Below are 20,897 nucleotides of genomic sequence, written 5' to 3' on the forward strand. Positions count from 1 at the left end.
CCCGGCGGCTGCGGTGCTTTTATAGGCGCCGCCGCGAACTTTCTGGAACGCCGCCGCCGTGACGTCACGACCAGTCTCTAGAACCGTCTGGACGGAGCCTCGGCAGCCGCCGGGAGACGGACCAATCGGGCGCGCGGAGGGGAATGAAGGAGGCGGGGCGAGAGCCGACGCGGCCACGCCCCCCTCGCCAAATCTTCGCCCGCTCGTCGCGAGGGGAAAGCCCGCCTGAGTTACGCCGCCCGCGTAAAGGGGGAAACAAATTGCGCACCGGCCGGCTCAGAAGCGGCTTCGCTACGCTAATAGCGTAACGCCGCCTCAGGGTTCCTGGGGGAGGACTTTTCCTCAAGAAATCTTTTAAAATTCAGATTTATTTTTTTTTACAGGCAGTCCCGGCGGGTGTTGACCGCTGAGTGATCCTGTCTAGGTCCAGGGCCTTAGGAAGGCTAAAGGAGGGATTCTATGTGATTCCAATTTGCTGAGCCTGGCCCACCTCACAGGGTTGGCTTGAACAAAAGTAGCAGCCCGCTTGGAGCCCTTCAATGCAATGCAAAACAGATCCCCAAATAATAATAATAACAATAATAATACGGAACTCCTTCCCAACAAAGAGATATTTTCTTAAAGGAATTAGATCCGATTGCACGGGGCGCTTCTGTTGCTACATATCTTGGATGCAATGGCAATTCTGGCGCAAGTCTGCGACTGCCGTCGTTAAACGAGGACCTCGTGACCATCACTTATGACTTCCTGCTGGCTTCCCCATTGACTTTGCTTGTAAGAATTTGGAAGATCCTAATTAGGTGAACCAACTGTCACTGCAGCGGCCAGAACTCCAAGGAGCCATTCTAAGTCCTCATTCAGCGCCATTTGAACGATCACTGGATGGTCATAAACCGAGGACCTGCCTGTATATTAGACAGATCTAATTTGGGGATCTAGCTTCCTCCTTGAGGGTAAAAACCACAGGCCCACCAAAACTGGCAGGGCAACCTGCTCTCAATAAACCAGCAGCCAACCCCCCCATCTCTGCTGGAACTGATGATGGTGCCAAGCTGGGTAATGAGATGCCTACAAGCCAACCACCAACCTCAGCAATGTCAAGAACTACATGGTTGAACCTCAAGCTGCCAGTATTCTCTTCTATTGGGAGAAAACTCGCATGGCCCCCAGGCTTTTATTCTAGAATTAATCTGCAATTGCTTTTATGAAAAATTGGATAATTATAAAAATAGCCCTGGAAGGAAACAGAGGAATTAAAAGGGAAAACGCATGAAACAAATGATAATTTTGCCTTACTGCGTGGCTATCGGCTTCTTTGGCTTCCTCGTTCTCTGTGGGACTCTCACTAGGTTTTTTGCCCTCTGCGTTGGACTCCTTACTTTTTTTCTCTTCATTGGATTGATCTTTGGCTTTTTTATCTTCTGATGATGACTGCCCAGGATTTCTTTTATCTTCTTTGGACTCCATGACTTTTGTTTATCCATAAAAGTGGAGAAAAGGCACCGAAGTTATAAGAAGCAACACAAAGGGTTATGTTGATTCAGGGGTGTTCACAAAGGAAAGTCAAAGATTTGGAGATGCTGGCTACCTTGGTGCATGTAAAAATCTGCTCCAGTTTTTACATACAATGTGGAGCTTGGAGCTGCGGTTACCATCTTGACTTTTTGTGACCCCACCCCGTGGATATCCATTAATTTATTTTTTAATTTAACCCGCTTTAATTAAGTTTTTGTAGAGCAGTGACTCTTAACAACCCTGTCATTCTGGCAAGGAACTTACCTGCATTGAATGTGACAATTCATTTAATGAATGAAATGTTGGAAGACATTTTGGCCAACTTGGGAAGCAGAAGATGGAACAATGGTAATCATTTAGGAGAGGCTGCTTCAGAAGAAAAGAAGCTGAGAAGATTCATCCTTTCACCGAGTAACCCATCAGAGAATTTTCCATCTATTTTTTTCTCTAGCCAACTGTCAAATGGAATTCATGGAATGTTGCTATCCTTCGTCATTATTGTTGCTTAGATACACTTGCATTTTTTTTCCTGCTGGTCTAATTTTCCTCTTTCTTCCATCATAGCATTGGACAATTCATGAGGACTCCAAACTTCAGATGGCCCATAAACTTTCCTGGGATTTTTTAACTCCCTTTGATTGCCAGAAATGACCTGGTGCTTCATTCCACTTTTGGGATAATCCAGAACTGGAAACGTACACCTCAAAAGAAGCTTAGCACAATCACAAAAATAATTTAATATCCATTTTTAATACATGTCACTGTCAACTAATTTTACAACAGTGATCATTCCAGTATACAGTAATTTCAGCAGTGTGCATTTCAGCAGAGTTTATTTTAAACCCTAGGAAAAATAACACTGAAAAAACACTATCCTTTTTCTTTTTAATAAAAAGCTGCCTTTTTACATTGGAGGGCCATCCAAACTCCTTGTCAATCTCATCCCAAAATTAGATGTGGTCACCAGCCTTTAAAAAGCAGGTCATCATTGTTTCATCAAATCGCAATTCGTACATTGGCTGAAGGGCATGGGTATAGTTTTTGGAAGAGTGAACTCTATTTTTGTATATGATTACAATTTACTAGTTTCTAAAATGGAGAAGAAGATAAGAGTATTGATGCTTTGAACTTTGGTGTTGGGGAAGACTTTTGAGAATATCCCAAAGGTGCTTTTTCAAGAGGCAACTGAGTTTTCTTTGTTTTTCCTTGAAGGCATTTTGTTTCTTAATCACAAAGCTTTTTCAGTTCTGAAGAAGCTTCTTGGATGAGAAGCAAAACGTTTTCAAGGAAAAACAAAAAAGTCCAGTTGCCTCATGAAGCTTTGGGACAACCATGACCTGAATGACGGACAATCTCCATTCACTTTTGAGAATACCATGGACAACCAAGAAACAAAGATGAATCAATCAATCAACCAACCAGCCCAGAATTCTTACTCAAGAATCAAATGACCAGGTTCAAATTGTACTGTTTCGAACAAATTAAGTGAAGACCCAGTTGATGTGGGAAAGATGGAAGGAAAGAGAAGAAGGAGGCAACCAGAAGTAAGGTGGTGGCACTCAGTTATAATGGCGATGGAGGCACACTTGGAAGACCAGAAGGACCAAGTTGAGGATAGATCATCATGGAGAAAATCTACTGTAGATATGTGGTCGCTAGGAATCAACACCGACTTAATGAGACTTTCACAGAATTAGCAGCAAACAGCAGGAAACCAGAATGAAAGGATTTAACAGATTAACAGAGTTGGAAGGGACCTAATAGGTCACCTAGCCCAACCTACTGCTCAGGCATGTCAACATGTCACCATGTTACCTGCATGCTATTTAATTTAATTTGATTTCTGTACCTACCTGGGCCTTACGAGTTTCCAGTGAGGCCCTCTTCCAGGTCCCTCCACCAATGGAGGTGAGTTCGGATCTAGAAGAGAAAGAGCTTTTTTTGTGGTGGCCCCCTCATTGATAAAAAAACCTTCTCCAGAAAGGCACAATGGGCACCCCCCCACTGTAGCAGCATTTTGGTTTCAAGTAAAGGCCCCTTTATTTTCCCCTGTATTTATTTGGCTTTTTATTTGTCTTGCCTTGTCACTGCTGAATCTGTAGGGTGTTTCCATTCTGCATTTTACCTGCCTAGGTCCGTGATGGTGAACCTATGGGACGCGAGCCATAGGTGGCACGAGGAGCCATATCTGTGGGCAAGCGAGCGTTGCCCTAGCTCAGCTCCAGTGCGCATGTGCATGCTGGCCAGCTGATTTTTGAGCCTTCCGGGCCCACTGGAAGTCGGGAAATGAGCCGTTCCCGGCCTCTGGAGGGCCTCAGGGTGGTGGTGGGAAAGGCCGTTTTCGCCCTCCCTGGGCTCCAAGAAAGCCTCTGGAGCCTAGAGAGGATGAAAAACGGGCTTACCGGGCCCACAGTGCCATCTTGTGCCAAAAGTGGGGGTCGTGCGGGGTGTGTGTGTGTCATGCGCGCATGCACGGAGGGCGGGGCGCATTAAATTATGGGTATGGGCAAGCACGCGCGTGACCCCCCCCCCCGCGTTCCCCCTGCTTTTGGCACGCAACGGCAAAAAGGTTAGCCATCATTGGGCTAGGTTTTCATTCCAACAGTTATGTCTACAGTGTTTCATTGCAAAGCAACCTGAGAGGTTCAGATATGGGATGGTTTAAAGTTTGAATGAATGAATGAATGAATGAATGAATGAATGAATGAATGAATGAAATGGGTAAATAAAAATATCAAAAGCTGAATCCTAATTTCATAATAAATTACATTGGCATTTGATATACCACCGTTGCCGAAACGCTTTTGTAACCACCCTGTCTGTTCTTGCTAGAAATTTAACTCCTCCAGGGTCTACATCCATGACTCTGCCACTTCCAATTCTCCTTTGTGCCAAGGGATGCCTGATCACAAACGTCATTGAGATTCTTCTCACGGAGAAGGAAAAAAACACCGAATGAAAGGAAAGTTTGTCCCCGCTGAACACGAAGGAGTTTCTCAGCAAGTTGACCAGGAAAAGCTTTGGAGACACCCCGCCCCCCATCTATCTCACTGCAGGTCTGGTCAAGTTGATGCCCGTTGAATTCTTAACTAAAATCAGCACTTTGTGCCTCCAGAGTTCAATAGAGTTGATGCCACTCAGCTTGAATCTAAAGAATTGGGTCAGTTTGACGGGTTCTCCGAAGAAAGAACTGTAGCAGGACAACAAAAGGACCAGAAATAAAGCAATCAGGTAAAATAATGCCTGGAGAAATTGCTTTTTTCTTGGCAGATGGAAGCTGTATTGTATAAGGTGCTTGTTTAGAAATAAGGATGTCAAGACTGTAATGCATCAAACAGATAATAGCTTTTTTTAAAAAAATCAACAGACTTGGGAAAAGTTTTGACCCATATCTTGTTTGGTTGAGTTTAACTCAGGCATCAAGAAAGTTTTGTCCTTCCAGAATGGCAACTTTTTGAGTTGGTCTTTTGACAAATTGAAGATAAAATAATTCAACGGGCTAAAATATAGGAATGCGTGAATGTGTGGTCTATAAAAGCAGTAAAATTAGGCTGAAACAGGACAAGGAGGGTAAGCTGGATTCTGTAACAGAGAATAAATGCAGCTTTTTGTATGAAAGGAAAACGACATTCCAAAAAAGATACAGAGTTGTAATACTTGCTATTGAGAAAAATAAGATTTTTTTGGGGGGGAGGTATTCTTTTGTTTGCAAAGAATAATTTCCCTTGTGAAAAAGAGAGTAAATGCTGATGTGCTAAAATGATTTATCTATAGAACTTGCTTGGGAGAATATTTCTACCCTGCTTTAGATAAAAATATTTCCCGTTGCGATTTGTCTTTTTGAGAACTTGATCCTCAGCAAGCTATTAACAACCAGAGTTTTAAAGGGAGTTTTAAAATTTCCTTCCTTTCACAGAAATTTGTCAGAAGTCCGGAGCACCTGAAAAGATTCTGGAATGAGTCTGGAAAAAGATTCAGGTAAATGAATATCAGGATGAATTTGAATTGCTTTATTTATGATACATTGAAGTAGATCGAAGACATTACTTAATCTACTTTGGGGACAATGATTTTCTTGAAGTTCTTTTCTAACTTGCATATTGCAAAGGCCCCTACCCTCAGGCTCTCTGAATTTGGTTGTTTTCCATTACCAAACTAGTTAACTTCATCAATGCCAGGAGTGAATGGGGTTCTTGCATTACTTTTTAGCACTGATGATGTTACTTAGTTGGGTAATTAAACGTCTACAAGAAAGCAGCCAAGCTCAGGGAGCCCCAAGGGTCCAATACTTCAATCTTGAACTATGAATAGTCTCCTTTATTGGCTCCTGCCCTGTTTTATAAATCAATAAAATCACAATCCTCCTTGGCTGTAGGATTACAATAGAGAAAGTTTGTTTATGAAAGAAAACAAATTGTAAAAGAAAGAGGAAATCCAGAAAAATGCCGTGGCCTCCTTGCAAATACCTATTTGGTCCCAATGAAAAAAGAGGAGCTAACATAGCTGGACTTTAGAGTTTTTTTTCATCTCCAGATGTTACTGAATAATCTGCTCTTGTTTCCTAGCTCCTCTCTGGACCACAACAGCAGACGGGCAGGTGAAGCTGCGAAGGGACCCCACCTGTTCACAAGCGCCGATAACAATTCACCAGATGTTCCTAGAATCTCTAGAGAAATACAAGTCTCTCAATGCATTAGCCAGCAAAAAGGAGGGGAAATGGGAAAAAATTACTTTTTCGGAGTATTACCACCTTTCTCGGAAAGCAGCCAAGAGTTTCCTGAAGGTAAACCACTTTTTTATACCCGATACCCATGTTGTGGTCTTTGGGAGTGAGACTTATTTAAGTGAGTGCAGGTATTTGTGCAATTTTATCTTTATATTAAGAATGATCTCTACTGTTGTATTTTTGCAATGTTTCTTATAAAGAATAATACTTCATCAGGAATCCTGTGGCAGCCTGTCACCTAACAAACTTTTGGCATACACCATCTTCCTGTTTTTCTCCTTCCTCTCCCTTTTCTCCTCCTCCTCCTCCTCCTCCTCCTCCTCCTCCTCCTCCTCCTCCTCCTCCTCCTCCTCCTCCTCCTCCTCCTCCTCCTCTTTTGCAAATTCTGGACTGACTGCCTTTTGAGCGACTGCAAAGATACTCAAGCCCTGATAATTTGATCCTTCCCGTTCTCATGAAGCCACAGCTGATTTGATAACTGAAGACAGCCACCAGTGTTCTTTTTATTTTGACTAAGTAAGGCAAATAATATTCAAACAGCAAGATATCGCACGGGGTTTAGAAAAGCAACAACAGCAGCTAAAATCAGAGAAACAGCCAGAAAGTTGGCATGGGATAAGGATTCTGTGCTAAATGACCTAGAAATTTTGCATGCCAAGTTAAATGAGAAAGGGGAAGGAGGAGAAATTAACAAAGTTCACATCTCAGTGGGGAAAAAAAGACTTTCTTTCTTTCCAACAATGTTGACTGTATTGTACCTTTTTCTCCCCCCAAGCTTGGCCTTGAACGATTCCACAGTGTTGCAATTCTGGGTTTTAATTCTACAGAGTGGTTCATTTCGGCTGTAGGAGCTGTATTTGCTGGGTAAGGTTGGAAACATCTTCATTAGGGATTTACGGAGGAAAATGTGACACAAATAAACTCCTGGCCAGGGAAGATGGGCTGAGGTAGCTGATGGTTTAGCTGGAACCCCTCTTTTTTCAGGAGAGGAGAGCTGGAGGGGTGTCAGCAAGTCCAGAGGTCAACAAGTTACAAGCCATGGGGTATTTCTCCCAAGAAAGCTGCATTAAATGCAAGGGATTGTTGAAAATTTAAGTCTGCAAGTTGTGCACAAGTCTTGATGATTATATGGAAATGTCCATCAAGTTTTCATAAGTGAATTCCCACTGATTTCTTTTTAACTTCTCAGTTGAGATCTGTGTTTGTCAACCTTGAATACTTGAAGATGTGTGGACTTCAACTCCCAGAATTCCCCAGCTGACTGGCTGGGGAATTTTGGGAGTTGAAGTCCACACAACTTTGGGAGTTGAAGTCCACACATCTTCAGGCCAAGGTTGTGAGACACTGGTTTAGACTATAATCTGGCATTCCTGGCTAGTTTCCCATCCAAACACTGTCCAGTTTCAGTCCTGCTTTTGAGATCAGCCAAGATCAGTTAGGCCTTTTTCACTAATTTAAAAAAAAATCCTGTGTACTCCTATAATTGTCATAAGCCCTTCGTTTTCAAACTAGGAACTATTAACCCACTTGTACGATATGGCATGCTTGTCATTAAAAGGAGAATATTATTTCTACTCAACAACAGCGGCCTTGTGTCTGGGATCTACACCACCAGTTCTCCAGAGGCTTGTCATTATATTGCTCATGACTGCAGAGCTAATATTGTGGTGGTGGAAAACCAGAAGCAGTTGGACAAGATAATGCAGGTAAGGAAGTTGCTGCTAGAATTTACACCCGTTTGAGAATGTCAGCTTGACTTTATTTACCTCTGTTTATTCGTGAATTTATTTGCCGGGCTTCCATTTATTTGTTAGATTTGTGTCCTTCATTTTATTGATTGAGTGATTGAATTTACATTACCTGCCTATTCGCCCATGGCGACTCAAGGCGGCTTACAGAATATAAAACCACATTTAAAACAATAAAACTAACAAAATCAAATAAATTAATACAGTACAATATAACAAAATCACCCCCCACCTCCCACCCCCTGCCCCGACGACAGCAGATCACACGAACCATTTCATGGGCTCCATCCCGCTCTGGGTTCCCTAGGCCCGCAGCCAGAACCAGGTCTTCAGCACCTTCCGGAAGAGTATTAGAGTGGGGGCCATTCTAATCTTGTGGGGCGGGATGATGTTCCAGAGAGAAGGGGCCACCATGGAGAAGGCCCTTCTTCTGGGTCCCACCAGGTGTATCTCCCTTGGGGAAGGGCCCTGCAACATTTGCTGCCTCCCCACTCTGATGGGTCAGGTAGGTGTGACTGGCAATAGATGGTCCCTCAGATCACCTGGTTCCAAGCCATTTTGCTGCTCCAATCAATTTCAGCTTAGAGCAGCTCATATTACAGATTTGAAACTTATTTTGAGATTCAATAAAATTGGCTGTGAAGGGTTATCCTGGGCTGAACTCAGTTGCGAAACAAACCCAGATTTGCATGTCAGTAAACTGGAAGATGGTTTGTTTATTTTTGTCAAGGTGTCATGTGAACTCAGGCATTGTGGTTAGTCAACTGAGATTTAGGGCTTAAATGTGACATATAGAACAAGCTTTACAATTCATTCCACAATTCTTGCTTTGTGCAATGTGTAAAGCAGACTGGACAATATCCTTGTAAGGTTATAAACCTAACGCAGAAATGAAGCTTTTATCATTTTTAATCTCTTTGGCTTATGTGATAATATTCGTCTGTCTGATTTCTTTTAAGTTGAGTTGGAATGTTAATTTTTTTGTTCCAGTATAGCATTATCCATAAAACAAATAAGACTTTAAAAAAAAATCTCAAACTTTACACAGATCTGGGATCGTTTACCGTACTTAAAAGCTGTCGTGATGTATAAAGATCGTGTGTCTGAGAAACATCCCAATTTGTATACGGTATGTAAATTCATGATAAATCAAGTAATTCATCCATTTTAGTTGCCTCGTTAGTTTTAATTCCATTCTCCCTCACCATTGCTGGGATTTCTGTAACTGGTGAAAAACAGTTTGAAGAGGAAATATTAATACTTCAGCAAGACAGAAAAGGAAAAAAATCTGGGGAGTGTCTGGTTGAGCCGATACATAGTGCTTATCCATAGTTTGTTAAATAAGTTACAATTGGCAGGTTCAGACATAAGGCTAGGCTCAAAACCTGTTTTTAGAAAATAGGTCCATACATCTTACTAAGCATGACATGAACCTGGTTGATATAATTAAAGATATCTGGAATTCTAAAAAGACTCCCAGAATTCATCTCTCAAGATTCCCCAGCCGGCCGTTCTGGTAAACTCTGGGAGCTGAAGTCTACAAAGATGCCAAGATTGGATACCTGTGTTATATACTGTGCATCCTCAAACTTTAAAATAATACTTTCCCGCACACGTGAACAAAACTACAGATTTAAAAAGGTGTGACCTCCAGATTAATCAGCTAAAATTTGAGGCCAATTTAGCAACAGTAGTAAAACTAACCCACCAACTAACTAATCCCACAGACTTCAGCTTGGTAAAGGACATCAAAAGATACTCCTATGAATTATGAAACATGAAGATACTTAAATCTCAATCACAGTCTATTGCAGGGGTAAAATGCTCCCGGTTCAGACCGGATCGCCCAATCCAGTAGCGATGGTGGCAGGTGATTCGGAGAACCGGTAGGAAAAATCCCTGGCCCCCCTCTTCCCCCACCCCGCATGCCCAGCTGGGCCGTGCGATCATCAGAGGTTTCTTTTACTTTTAAAAGTATTTTTTCTTTGGCCGAAAATATGCTTTTAAAAGTAAAAAAAAAGCCTCTGATGATCACTTGGTTCAGCTGGGATTGTCAGAACCCTTTCAAAGCATTTTTTCTACAAGCTCTTCGGCCGAAAAGGCTGTTAAAAAAAACTTTTAAAGTGTTCTGGTGATCGTGCGGCTCAGCTGGGATCGTCAGAACCATTTAAAAACATTTTTTCTATAACCTCTTCGGCTGAAGAGACTGTAAAAAAATGCTTTTAAAAGGCTCCTGTGGCGATCCCAGCTGACTTGCCTGATCACCAGAGCCTTTTAAAAGGATTTTTTCTATAACCTCTTCGGTAGAAAAAATGCTTTTAAAAGTAAAAAAAAAAAAGTTGGCCACACCCACCCAGTCACATTACCCCCCCACACACACACACACCAATCCACGCCCACAGAACCGATAGTAACAAATTTTACATTTCACCCCTGGTTTATTGGCTAAGAAATTATGGTCTCATTTCCCAACATGTAACGGTGTCCTTCTCTGCCCTTTGCCTTCACTGGCCAGGACAGTATCGTAGTAATGGAGAAAGGATTTCTCCCCAGACGTGCTGACACTTCACGCTTCGTCATCCTGACCAAACCGACCCCGTCCTTCTTTGAAGTGTTAATGGATGTGCTCCCAGTTGCCCGGTGCTGTTTGTTGGCCAGCTCATCCATCAGCCTCGGGTTTCCAGTTCTGTAGATGTTTTAGCTTTCCGTTCTAAAACTGGGGTTGGATCCAAAGAACGATGGGAGGAGACTCAGAGGAGCCTTCTTCACATGGTTCATGTGTGAAATTATATGTTCTGTAGCTGCTCTCTTGGTGCATTTGTCCGAGCAAATTAACACCAGTAAAACATCCTTAGATTTAGAGTCACTTGCTTGTTCAAGAATAGAACATGTCCTTTGAAGACCCATCAAGAATCCTTTAGATTTTCCCAGTTGTATCTCTAATTTTCCCAATGTCCAGTTTTTTTAATTGTCCTTTGATGTAAAAAGAAGGACATTTATGCCAGTGGTGAAATCCAATTTTTTTTTTACTAACGGTTATGTGGGCGTGGCTTGGTGGGCGTGGTGTGGCTTGGTGGGTGTGGCAGGGGAAAGATACTGCAAAATCTCCATTCCCACCCCACTCTGGGGCCAGCCAGAGGTGGTATTTGCTGGTTCTCCGAATTGCTTAAAATTTCCGCTACTGGTTCTCCAGAACCAGTCAGAACCTGCTGGATTTCACCCTTGATTTATGTCCTCAAAGACCAGATTTTTTAAAAAAATCTAAAACCAAAAAGACCACTTAGTAGTCCAGGATGCAAAATTAGGGAGGATTGAATTTACAATCCTCCCCCTACAAAAAATCTAGTGCTATTTTCCCTCTAAGTGGTATTAATTTAGCAGCTTATTTGGCAAATTACATGCATCCCACATAAAATAAACGGGTTTGGTCTCCTGACCCCAACTGGGGTATCCAGTGGAAATTCAATGGACTTACAGCGGAGCGAGCATATGTATGGCATAGCCGTATCAATAGAGTGTTGTAAAAGCCTTTAATGTGACTATTCGAAGCTACCCAAGCCTGGTGAAAATAAATGCAGAAAGATTAACAGATATATTACGATGAAGACCTGGGTATCATAGGGACCTTCCTCTCTGTTCTGTAGATGGATGAATTCATGGAGTTGGGAAACGAAATTCCGGATGGACAACTTGATGCCATCATCAACTCCCAAGAGGCAAACCAATGTTGTGTCCTGATCTACACCTCTGGAACGACAGGGAAGCCCAAAGGGGTCATGCTGAGCCATGACAATGTAGGTATTTAGCTGTGTCCATGTCAGTCAATGCTAACAATAACAAATTAGAAACAAAATAAAACCTAAATAAAAGTGCCAAAATTAATGCAAGAATACAATGTATTACGTGATTAATTTTTGCACTGAAGATTTATTAATAATCCCCTCAAGGTCTGAAATACAGGGATTAAAATATAGACCATAATCTCCAGTAAAAAACAACAACACCAGATCTAAATGCTGAAATAGCTAAAAAAATGTAGAACAAAGTTCATATTTCTTTGGGAAGTAAAAAAATAGTAGAGATGTACTGTCAGGATAACACAGAACAGTGCATTTTTAGTATAAAAGAGAGAGTGTAACACAACAAGGGCCATATTTCTACTTGTCCCTAGCCAGGGCCCAAATATGTCCTGCCAACAGCCTGGTCTTTTTGCCAGCTTGGGAGTGACAGAAATTACTCTGTCCATGGCTGAACTGGCATAAATCATGTTTTCTCTTTTATTCCAACTCTGCAAAGGGTTCCCATCCCCTTGGAAAGAGGTCAGGGGGCTGGGAAGCGAGACAACTGTGGCAGGAGAGAGATTGGCCCCTGGGCATAGAGAAAATAGTGCCACAAGAATTTTTGGCTGTCTCAAGGAAGGCTGGAGACCACTTCAGGTTGGCACTGGAGGGCAGTTCCTCAGTCGTGCCCAGTGGAAGAAATGTCTTCTAAGCAAGGATCTCCAGCCTCGGCAACTTTAAGTCTTAACTATGCGCTGGGTGGGAAATTCAGGGAGTTGAAGTCCACAAGTCTTAAAGTTGGCAAGTTTGGGGACGCATGTTTTACAGAATAACAGGGTTGGAAGGGACCTTGGAGGTCTTCTAATCCAACCCTTGCTCAATCAGGAGGCCCTATACATTTTCAGACATATGGTCATCCAATCACATCTTCAAACCTCCATTGATGGAGCACCCACAACTTTTGGAGATGGTTCAGAGTCCCATAAACTTGATTTTCTGATAGAAGAGAGTACTTATGATAGAAAAGAATATTTGTATTCTCTTCTTCTTGAGTTGATTTTGTCCAAAGAAATCTATTCATGGATAACAGGGTAGAAGTTGGAGACCAGTAAAACTTCTCTGTGCAAGTTCTAGCTTGCTCGATCCGGCTCGATCCTGATTTCCATGTGCAGGAAAGCTATTTTTATTGTCTCCCTCATTGTGGAAAGCATTTGCTGGCCCTCACTACGCACTGAGGCCCCTTTTATTAAAAGATGACCTGTTTTAAACGGTGATCAAATTCTGCCCAAGAATTTGGCCACCTTGATGCTGCTTAGATGACGCAGAAAAGCATATTTGGACGCGGAAGAGACAGTATTATTTACTGATTTGATCTCTCTCCCTCTGCTGTCATGACTGTGCAGTTACAAAGTCACAGTAAACACACCAACCATGTTAAAATTACATCTAATTTCAATGGCAAAGTCACATAACTCAAGTAGGAGAGGAAACACCAAGAAATGCAGGTGATGTTACAGAAATAACCCAATACAAGTAGTCCTCGACTTAGGACCGCCATTGAGCCCCCAATTTGTGTTTAACCCCAAATCTGTGGTTAAGTATGACATTTGTTAAGCGAGCTTTGCCCCATTTTATGAACTTTCTTGCTACTGTCGTTAAGTGAATCACCACAGTTGATAAGTTAGTAACCCGGTTGTTAAGTGAATGTGGCTTTCTGTATCGACATAGATATATGTTCTCTATTTTTGTTCAATTATTCATCTAAGTTACATTGTAAATATACATATTTACATTGTATCTATTCACACAATCATCACTGTCCAGTTAACAATGTTCTGTAATTTACACTTCCTAATTTTAACCCAATTAATTTAACATTCCGAATTATTGTTTTGATTCCTTTTATCTAACCATTCATATAGTTTGTTCCACACTCTATAATATTCCGACTCTTCCCTTTCCTTAATTTCCAATGTCATTTTATCCGTTTCTGCACATTGTAAAATTTTTCAAATTACTGTTTCCTCTACTGGTAAGCTGTAAAATAATATATAATGTAATGTTATTTTTGTTATGTTTTTTAATGTGTTTTTGTCTTTGTCGTGTTTTTCTTTATTCTGTTTTTAAAAGTCAGAAGCTTAATAAAAACTATTTTTAAGAAAGTGAATCTGGCTTCCCCATTGACTTTGCTTGTCAGAAGGTTGCAGAGGGGGGATCACATGACCTTGGGACACAGCAAAAACAAAAAACCCTCCAAGATCCTTGGCTCAGGACTTTAATTCTTTGCCATTTCTTTTTAAAAATCTGGACAGATTACCTGGACCTCTGCCCACGCCAGTCGAGCAGGAGACGTACAACCAGCTGAAATCCAACAGGAAAAGATAGTCAGTTACCTGCCCCTGAGCCACGTTGCTGGTCAGATGTATGACCTCTGGACTGGGATCAAGTGGGGCGAAGAGGTTTATTTCGCACAGCCGGACGCCTTGAAGGTCTCTCGGTGGGGTTTGGGGCCAAGTTTCTTTCCCTGCAGTTCCGTGCATCTTCCATAAGATGCTCTCTGTGTCCTGCCTGGAAGCTATGTCAGGACTTTTCAGCAGGATAGGATGAGATATCCTTCTAGAGAAATAATAAGGGAAAAATAGGGTGGATGTACTTTATAGGTGATAATTTGATTCATCTCTTCAGCACTTTTAATTAACCAGTCTCAGTCACTGTAAGATTAATTACCAATAGAAGAGAGTATTTGTAGTTCAGGGTTGAACTGTGGGGTCCTTAGGGCTCTCTCTGAACTTGGTGGTTTTGAACCACTTCTCTGAACTTGGTGGTTTTCTTGCAGATGTTTCATGATCCAAGTAGGTAACAATATCAGTGTTAGAAGGGAGAGAAGGAGGAGGAGTCGGAGTCCTCTCTGAGCTTGGTTGTTTCTTTTCAGACATTTCATTATCCATTTAGGTAACATCATCAGCGCTTGAAGGGAGTGAGCTTTGCTTTCTCTTTATATGCAAATAACTTGTCCTATCTGTCCCTTGGGGTTGCTTCATTAGGCTGCTGTTGACTGTTTGACTGTTGGTAGTTCCTTGATTGAGGTGCTGTTTATTGCTTTAGAGATTACTTAAATTACTTTTAAGATTAAGAGTAGATTAGGGAGGTGATATATTTTTAGAGTTTAACAGGCCTCTTTTTGCAACATTTGCTGACCAGGTATTTTTTAAGTGTCTAAAGCCCTGCCAAACTCAGGGAATGCTTTTTGAGAAATACGGGGGAATTACAAGCTAATACCCCTCATATACAACCCCCTTTTAAAGCCAGGTGAGGCAGTGGCAGTGACTTCATCTTGTAACTTCTGGTTCCACAACTTAAGCAAGTGCCCCATGAAGGCACGATCCTCCAGTCTGACCTGTTGACCAGGGAGTCGGCATGGAGTGGGCATCCCTGGTCTTTTTGCTCCCAACCTCCCCTCTTTGGCCTTCGCAGGGAAGCTTGGTTGAGGTTCTCAGAGAAGCACTGCCCACTTCACAAATGGGAGTACCCCGCGTGTGGGAGAAGATGATGGAGAAGATCAAAGAGGTTTCTTCTCGGACTGGATTGCTGAAGAGGAAGATGCTGTCTTGGGCCATGTCGGCCACTTTGGAACAAAACCTGAGCTGCTCAAATAGGTGGGTACCCATAAGGACCTGTTTTTGGGGGGTCAGAGGGTTAACTATTACACAGCACAAACAGCAAGGAAAAATAAATCCCTAATTCTGTGTTTCCCAAACCTCAACTGCTTTAATGTGAGTGGACTTCAACTCTCAGACACCCCATCCCAGGCAGCTTCCCCAGCCAAGTCCATTCATCTTAAAGCAATCAAGATTGGCAAACACTGCCTTCATTGAAGCAATACCTTCTTTAGATGTTCTGCAGGTTTCTAATCTAGCTGAAGATTTTTGCAGTTCCAAAAATTTGTGCAGGATAACTTTCAAAGCTTTGTGGGACCGATAGCCTCCTGCAAACCAAAACCCGTTCAACGTCCTTGTCTTGGAGGTTCAGATAGGCAAAATCTATTCAGTTTTATTGTTTTTATATGATGTTATGATGTTTTTATATTCTTATAAGCTGCCTTGAGTCGCCATATGCAAACAGGCAGCGATATAAATCTCCTAAATAAATAAAATACAGTGGTTGCCTGGCTGGCAAATGTATTCCAGAAACAACACCAAGTTTGCATGAATGGGTTTGTTTCGGACTGCTGTTTAACATTGTCTGATGTCCTTTGTGCTCCTCTTGAGACTTCAACTCATGTTGAGTCTCTTTTTCCCCCCCTTGAATCAGGGGTGAAATGCTCCTGGTTCGGACCGGATTGCACGATCCGGTAGCAATCTTGGCTGGTAGTTTGGAGAACCGATAGCAATCCAGGTGTGAGGCTCCGCCCACCTGCCCATGTGCGGTGTTTTGTACCCTCTGCGCATGCGCAGAAAGGTTCTGCGCATGCGCAGAGGTTGTGCGTGTGCGGCACATGCACTTCCGAACTGGTAAGGAAGGTAAGTAGATTTCACCCCTGCCCTGAATCTTGACAAGGGTCACTTGATTCCTCCCAATTTCACCTTGGACCTGGTGGCTGTCCTCTTTTGCATCTTTGTAGGGACTCAAAGCCCTTCTGGATGGGGTTGGTGGACTCTTTGCTCCTGGCGAACATCCGGTGGGCCCTGGGCCTTTCCCAGTGCCAGAAGCATTTCTCCGGAGCTGCCCCTCTCCCCGTGGAAGTCTCCCACTTCTTCCTCAGCCTGAACATCCCTATTTATGAAGGGTACGGGATGAGCGAAACCTCTGGTCCCTTTTGCATAGCTGGGCCACACGTGTATCGACTCTACAGGTAAAGATCTGGCCTATTCCCCTTAGCAACCCCCCAACCAAGAAACCTTGACGTTTAGCTTACAGGTGGTGAGAGTAGACTGGGCTGGGGCCACCTGCGAAGATAAGGGATGGAGACAGTTATGTGTGGTGGTTTCCCTGCCTTCCCTGGCATCTACCCTGGGTGTGAGTGTGAAATGTAGCTCAAAATTGTGGTCACCTTGTGAGAGTTCGGTCCTTTACATCTGACTCCTGCAATTAAAGACTGTCTTTTTACAACAGATTAAACTTAGTTGTCAGTATGATGGAGCTTATTTGTGCTTCGTATACTGGCAAAATAGAATAGAATAGAATAGAATAGAATAGAATAGAATAGAATAGAATAGAATAGAATAGAATAGAATAGAATAGAATTCTTTATTGGCCAAGTGTGATTGGACACACATGGAATTTGTCTTTGGTGTATATGCTTTCAGTGTACATAAGGAGAATAAAATACATTCATCAAGAATAAAAAGATACAACACTTAGTGATAGTCAAGGTTACTAATAAGCTATCAAATCGTACTAGGAAACAAGTAAAAACAATATAAATTGAAATATACAAGCAACATGTTTATAGAAGTGGGAAGAGATAGATACTAGTAAGGAAGAATACTATTATTCTTCAATAGTAATACAGTCTTAGTAAATTATTTGACAGTGTTGAGGGAATTATTTCTTTAGCAGAGTGATGGCATTCAGGAAATAACTGTCCTTGTTTTGCTGTCCAGTTCCCTGTAGCATCTTTTTGAGGTTAGGAGTTGAAATAGTTGATGTCCAGGATGCGAGGGGTCTGTAGATATTTTCACAGCCCTCTTTTTGATTTGTGCAATAGGCAGGTCCTCAGTGGAAGGCAGGTTGGCAACCATTGTTTTTTCTCCATTTCTAATTATTCTCTGAAGTCTGTGTTTGTCTTGTTTGGTTGCAGAGCCAAACCCGACAGTTATGGAGGTGCAGATGACAGACTCAATAATAAAAGCATTGGTTTGATTTAGTCACTCTGTTAAGCCCACTGTGAAAAGGCCTTGGAGACTCAAGAGCAGTGTTTTCACCCTCGGCAACTGGAAGAAGTGTAGGCTTCAACTCCCAGAATTCCCCAGCCAGCATAGAGTTGCAAACACATTGGAGAAAAGGCAGACCTGCTTTTCCATATTTCTAGAACCATTTCTCCTTAGGAGTATTGGGGACATTTTCATGATGTATCTGGAAGCTGCTGAGTGCCAGAGCTCCAATATTTTAAAAATCAAGCAAATGCACAATTGCAATTAAAAAAAAAGAAAAAAAAGACTGTCTAAGGTTTCGTGGGTGTGGCCTTTTCTGCTCATCAGGCACCTCCAGCCCCCTCCGGGAAAAGGCACAGCTCCCATCTTCTCAGTGTGGTGTTGACACTCTTGTTTCTGCTGTCCATCCTTTCCTTGCAGCTGTGGCAAGGTTGTCCCAGGCTGTCTCATTAAGATAGTAAATGAAGAAGAGGACGGCAACGGGGAGATCTGCTTTTGGGGACGGAGCGTCTTCATGGGCTACTTGAACATGGAGGACAAGACCAGGGAAGTGATTGACCAGGATGGCTGGTTGCACTCTGGAGATCTTGGAAAGATGGACCAGGATGGATTTGTTTATGTCACCGGAAGAATTAAAGGTGGTGCCTCTTTTGCTGCACTTTGAAGCTCTCCAGATGTTTTGGATCACAGCTTCCGTACTTCTTTCCCACTGGCCAGAGTGGTTGGAGCTTTCGTCTCAAACATCTGGAGGTTGCCTTGCCCTACTTCATTTCCTTTTAGCTGTCCAGGCTGTTAAATTCTTAGGTGCTTCTACCGAGTCCTTCAGTACCAAATTTCAGGCTCCATTATTGATGGAGGCTGCCCTCTTCCCGCCATCGTGTAGAAGTTTCTGAAAAATCTCTTGGCATTCCTGAAGGCTCAGCACAAATTATCTATTGGAGAGATTCTTGGTTGACGGGAATTGCTTAAGTTTCAACTAAATCAGACAATTAGCAGCAAGAACCACATAATATTCCTAAAATTCAGAATAGTCTTTGCTGAAATAGATATTGGTTGAGCTGGATTTCTTGTAAATAGAATGGCCAGGAGATTCTGCATGATGCCATATGAAAGCACAGCAAACCTTCAGTTAAATAGACCCTTGCTACTTATCAATTTCTATCTGGGCACAAGCCTGCGGCATCCAAAGTAGCCAGGTTGAAGCATCTACTATACATCTTTTGCGCTTTGATGTGGATGAAATGTAGTCATTTGTATCCATTCATGTAATTTGCCTAGCACATTGATCGATGCAAAATGTTATCATGATTTGGCTGATGTCATTTGAAATTTGAATGGACATTTGGCGGGGCCAGGGGGTTGGGGGGGGGAAAGGAAAGGATACCCCTTGCACTAGTTTATTCAATTGAGGTTTTACAGAACATGCCAATGGGGCCATAGAAAAGTATTTGCAAGGATGCTAGCCCATCTTCCCTGTCACAGATGGATGTCTAGGATGATGATGATAGGCATTTTCGAGCTGAACATTGGTGTTCTGTATTTCTTAGAGCTCATTATTACAGCTGGGGGTGAGAATATCCCTCCAATCCCCCTGGAAGAAGCTGTCAGGAAGGAGCTGCCACTTATTAGCAATGCTGTGTTGATTGGCGATCGGAAGAAGTTCTTGTCCATGCTGCTGACCTTAAAGGTACATGATGAAATAGTTTTTTTGATTGATTCTCAGTTGCATATTTGAAATCTGGCCCTTTTCCTGTTCCCCGGATGCCTTGATGAGATGGCCAATTTCCCCCATTTCGGATTCACACAATGTCTTGGATCAGAGTCCAGCCAACTGGACTAGGGTCACCCAACACTCAACCCACCCAAGCTTAGGTTTGGTGTGACCGCTCGATTTTCCTTTGCCGTGGTTAAAGGTGTCGTGTGTAATTTTGATGTTGGTGTTATTAGTGCTCAGTAGATCCTGATACATCGGAACCCACCGACTGCCTGACCCAAGAAGCCAGAGCCTTTTGCCAAAAAGCCGGCAGCAAAGCCACGCGGGTGTCCGAGATTGTGCAGACTAGAGATCGCGCCATTTACCGGGCTGTGCAAGATGGCATAGACCGCGTCAACAGGCGCTCCGCCAGCAACCCTCAGCGCATTCAGAAGTGGGCGATTTTAGGAAAAGATTTCTCCATTTCTGGGGGAGAATTTGGTGAGTTTACAGTGAGTTTTGGAGGGGGCATTTTCCGTTCTGAGCTGGAGGTGTAGATTATTGGGAAGGCGAAGGCTTGGTGAAGCAAGACTTACCAAAATTGCACGAAACATACAATCTGAACTGAGCCCACCAATCATTTTCCTTCAATTCTTCCCTCCTACTTACCAATTCCCTTCCCTTTTAGGTCCATCGATGAAATTAAAGCGGCAAACGGTGGCTGAGAAGTACCAAAATGAAATTGAAGCTTTTTACAAGGATTGAAGTTGAGTTGCCTTAGCTCCATCAGGAGAAGAAATCCTGCCAGTTTCTTTTATAAAGCATTAACTGTTCCCATGCAAACATTACACTGGAAAAGGTTTTTGCAATTGGGGCGGAAAGCAACTCCTCTATGACTTCAGTGTTACTTTCAATTTAGTAACCAGAAAGACCGAATCAGAACTCCCAAATACATTCCAGTTAACAGACTTTTATTCTACTGCAGTTATATGAGCTAGAGATGGAATGATTAATTAAGCTGTCCCTCGAAAATACTTTTAACTCAAACTGTATTTTGATTTATTATGAATTCCCCAGGAACTATTCAATTGCATGGATAAAGGTCATTTTTAAGCCAGCTCTGGAAAAAAAAACCGTGTCAAATGATAAAAGTATTTTGGGAAGCAAACATTGGCTAAAAGTTTGAGGTACCCCAAAATGTACCCATGAAACTCTTTGCAATGAGCCGTAATAATTGGTTCAGACGGTGCTGTTGCATTTGTTACAAGCTTTTTATACTGCCCTATTCCACATGGCTCTAAGTAGATTATTTTATTCAACATCATTTCCATGATTCCAGATTATTTTTTCTCCAGCATTACATTAGTAGCTTCCGTTTAAAAATTTGAAGACTTTCTATGATTCATGACAAAGCTTGTTTGTAACCCCAATACATTGTTTAAACTAAATGTCCTTTCTAGAATCAGTCTGAGATCTTGCAGAGATAAAAGAGGGAGATGCAAAAATAGATTGTCAGAGCATTTAAAGCTTCACTTCTTATTAAAAGAACACAAAAAAGCAAGA

General features: G+C 42.3%; 1 protein-coding gene across 1 annotated transcript; it reads left to right on the forward strand.

Annotated features, from left to right (window-relative positions):
- Nucleotides 1–4,614: 4,614 nt before the first annotated feature.
- Nucleotides 4,615–20,816, forward strand: ACSBG1 (acyl-CoA synthetase bubblegum family member 1). The gene is made up of 14 exons (XM_058156313.1): nucleotides 4,615–4,746; nucleotides 5,432–5,493; nucleotides 6,081–6,298; nucleotides 7,017–7,105; nucleotides 7,827–7,947; nucleotides 9,038–9,118; nucleotides 11,634–11,783; nucleotides 14,081–14,257; nucleotides 15,243–15,424; nucleotides 16,390–16,620; nucleotides 18,062–18,279; nucleotides 19,189–19,328; nucleotides 19,589–19,835; nucleotides 20,023–20,816. The coding sequence occupies exons 2-14, from the start codon at nucleotides 5,472–5,474 to the stop codon at nucleotides 20,097–20,099; spliced, it is 1,953 nt and encodes a 650-aa protein (XP_058012296.1). The 5' UTR covers nucleotides 4,615–4,746; nucleotides 5,432–5,471; the 3' UTR covers nucleotides 20,100–20,816.
- Nucleotides 20,817–20,897: the final 81 nt, after the last annotated feature.

This window comes from Ahaetulla prasina, chromosome 13 (genome assembly GCF_028640845.1).
Source record: "Ahaetulla prasina isolate Xishuangbanna chromosome 13, ASM2864084v1, whole genome shotgun sequence".
NCBI classification, from domain to species: Eukaryota; Metazoa; Chordata; class Lepidosauria; order Squamata; family Colubridae; genus Ahaetulla; species Ahaetulla prasina.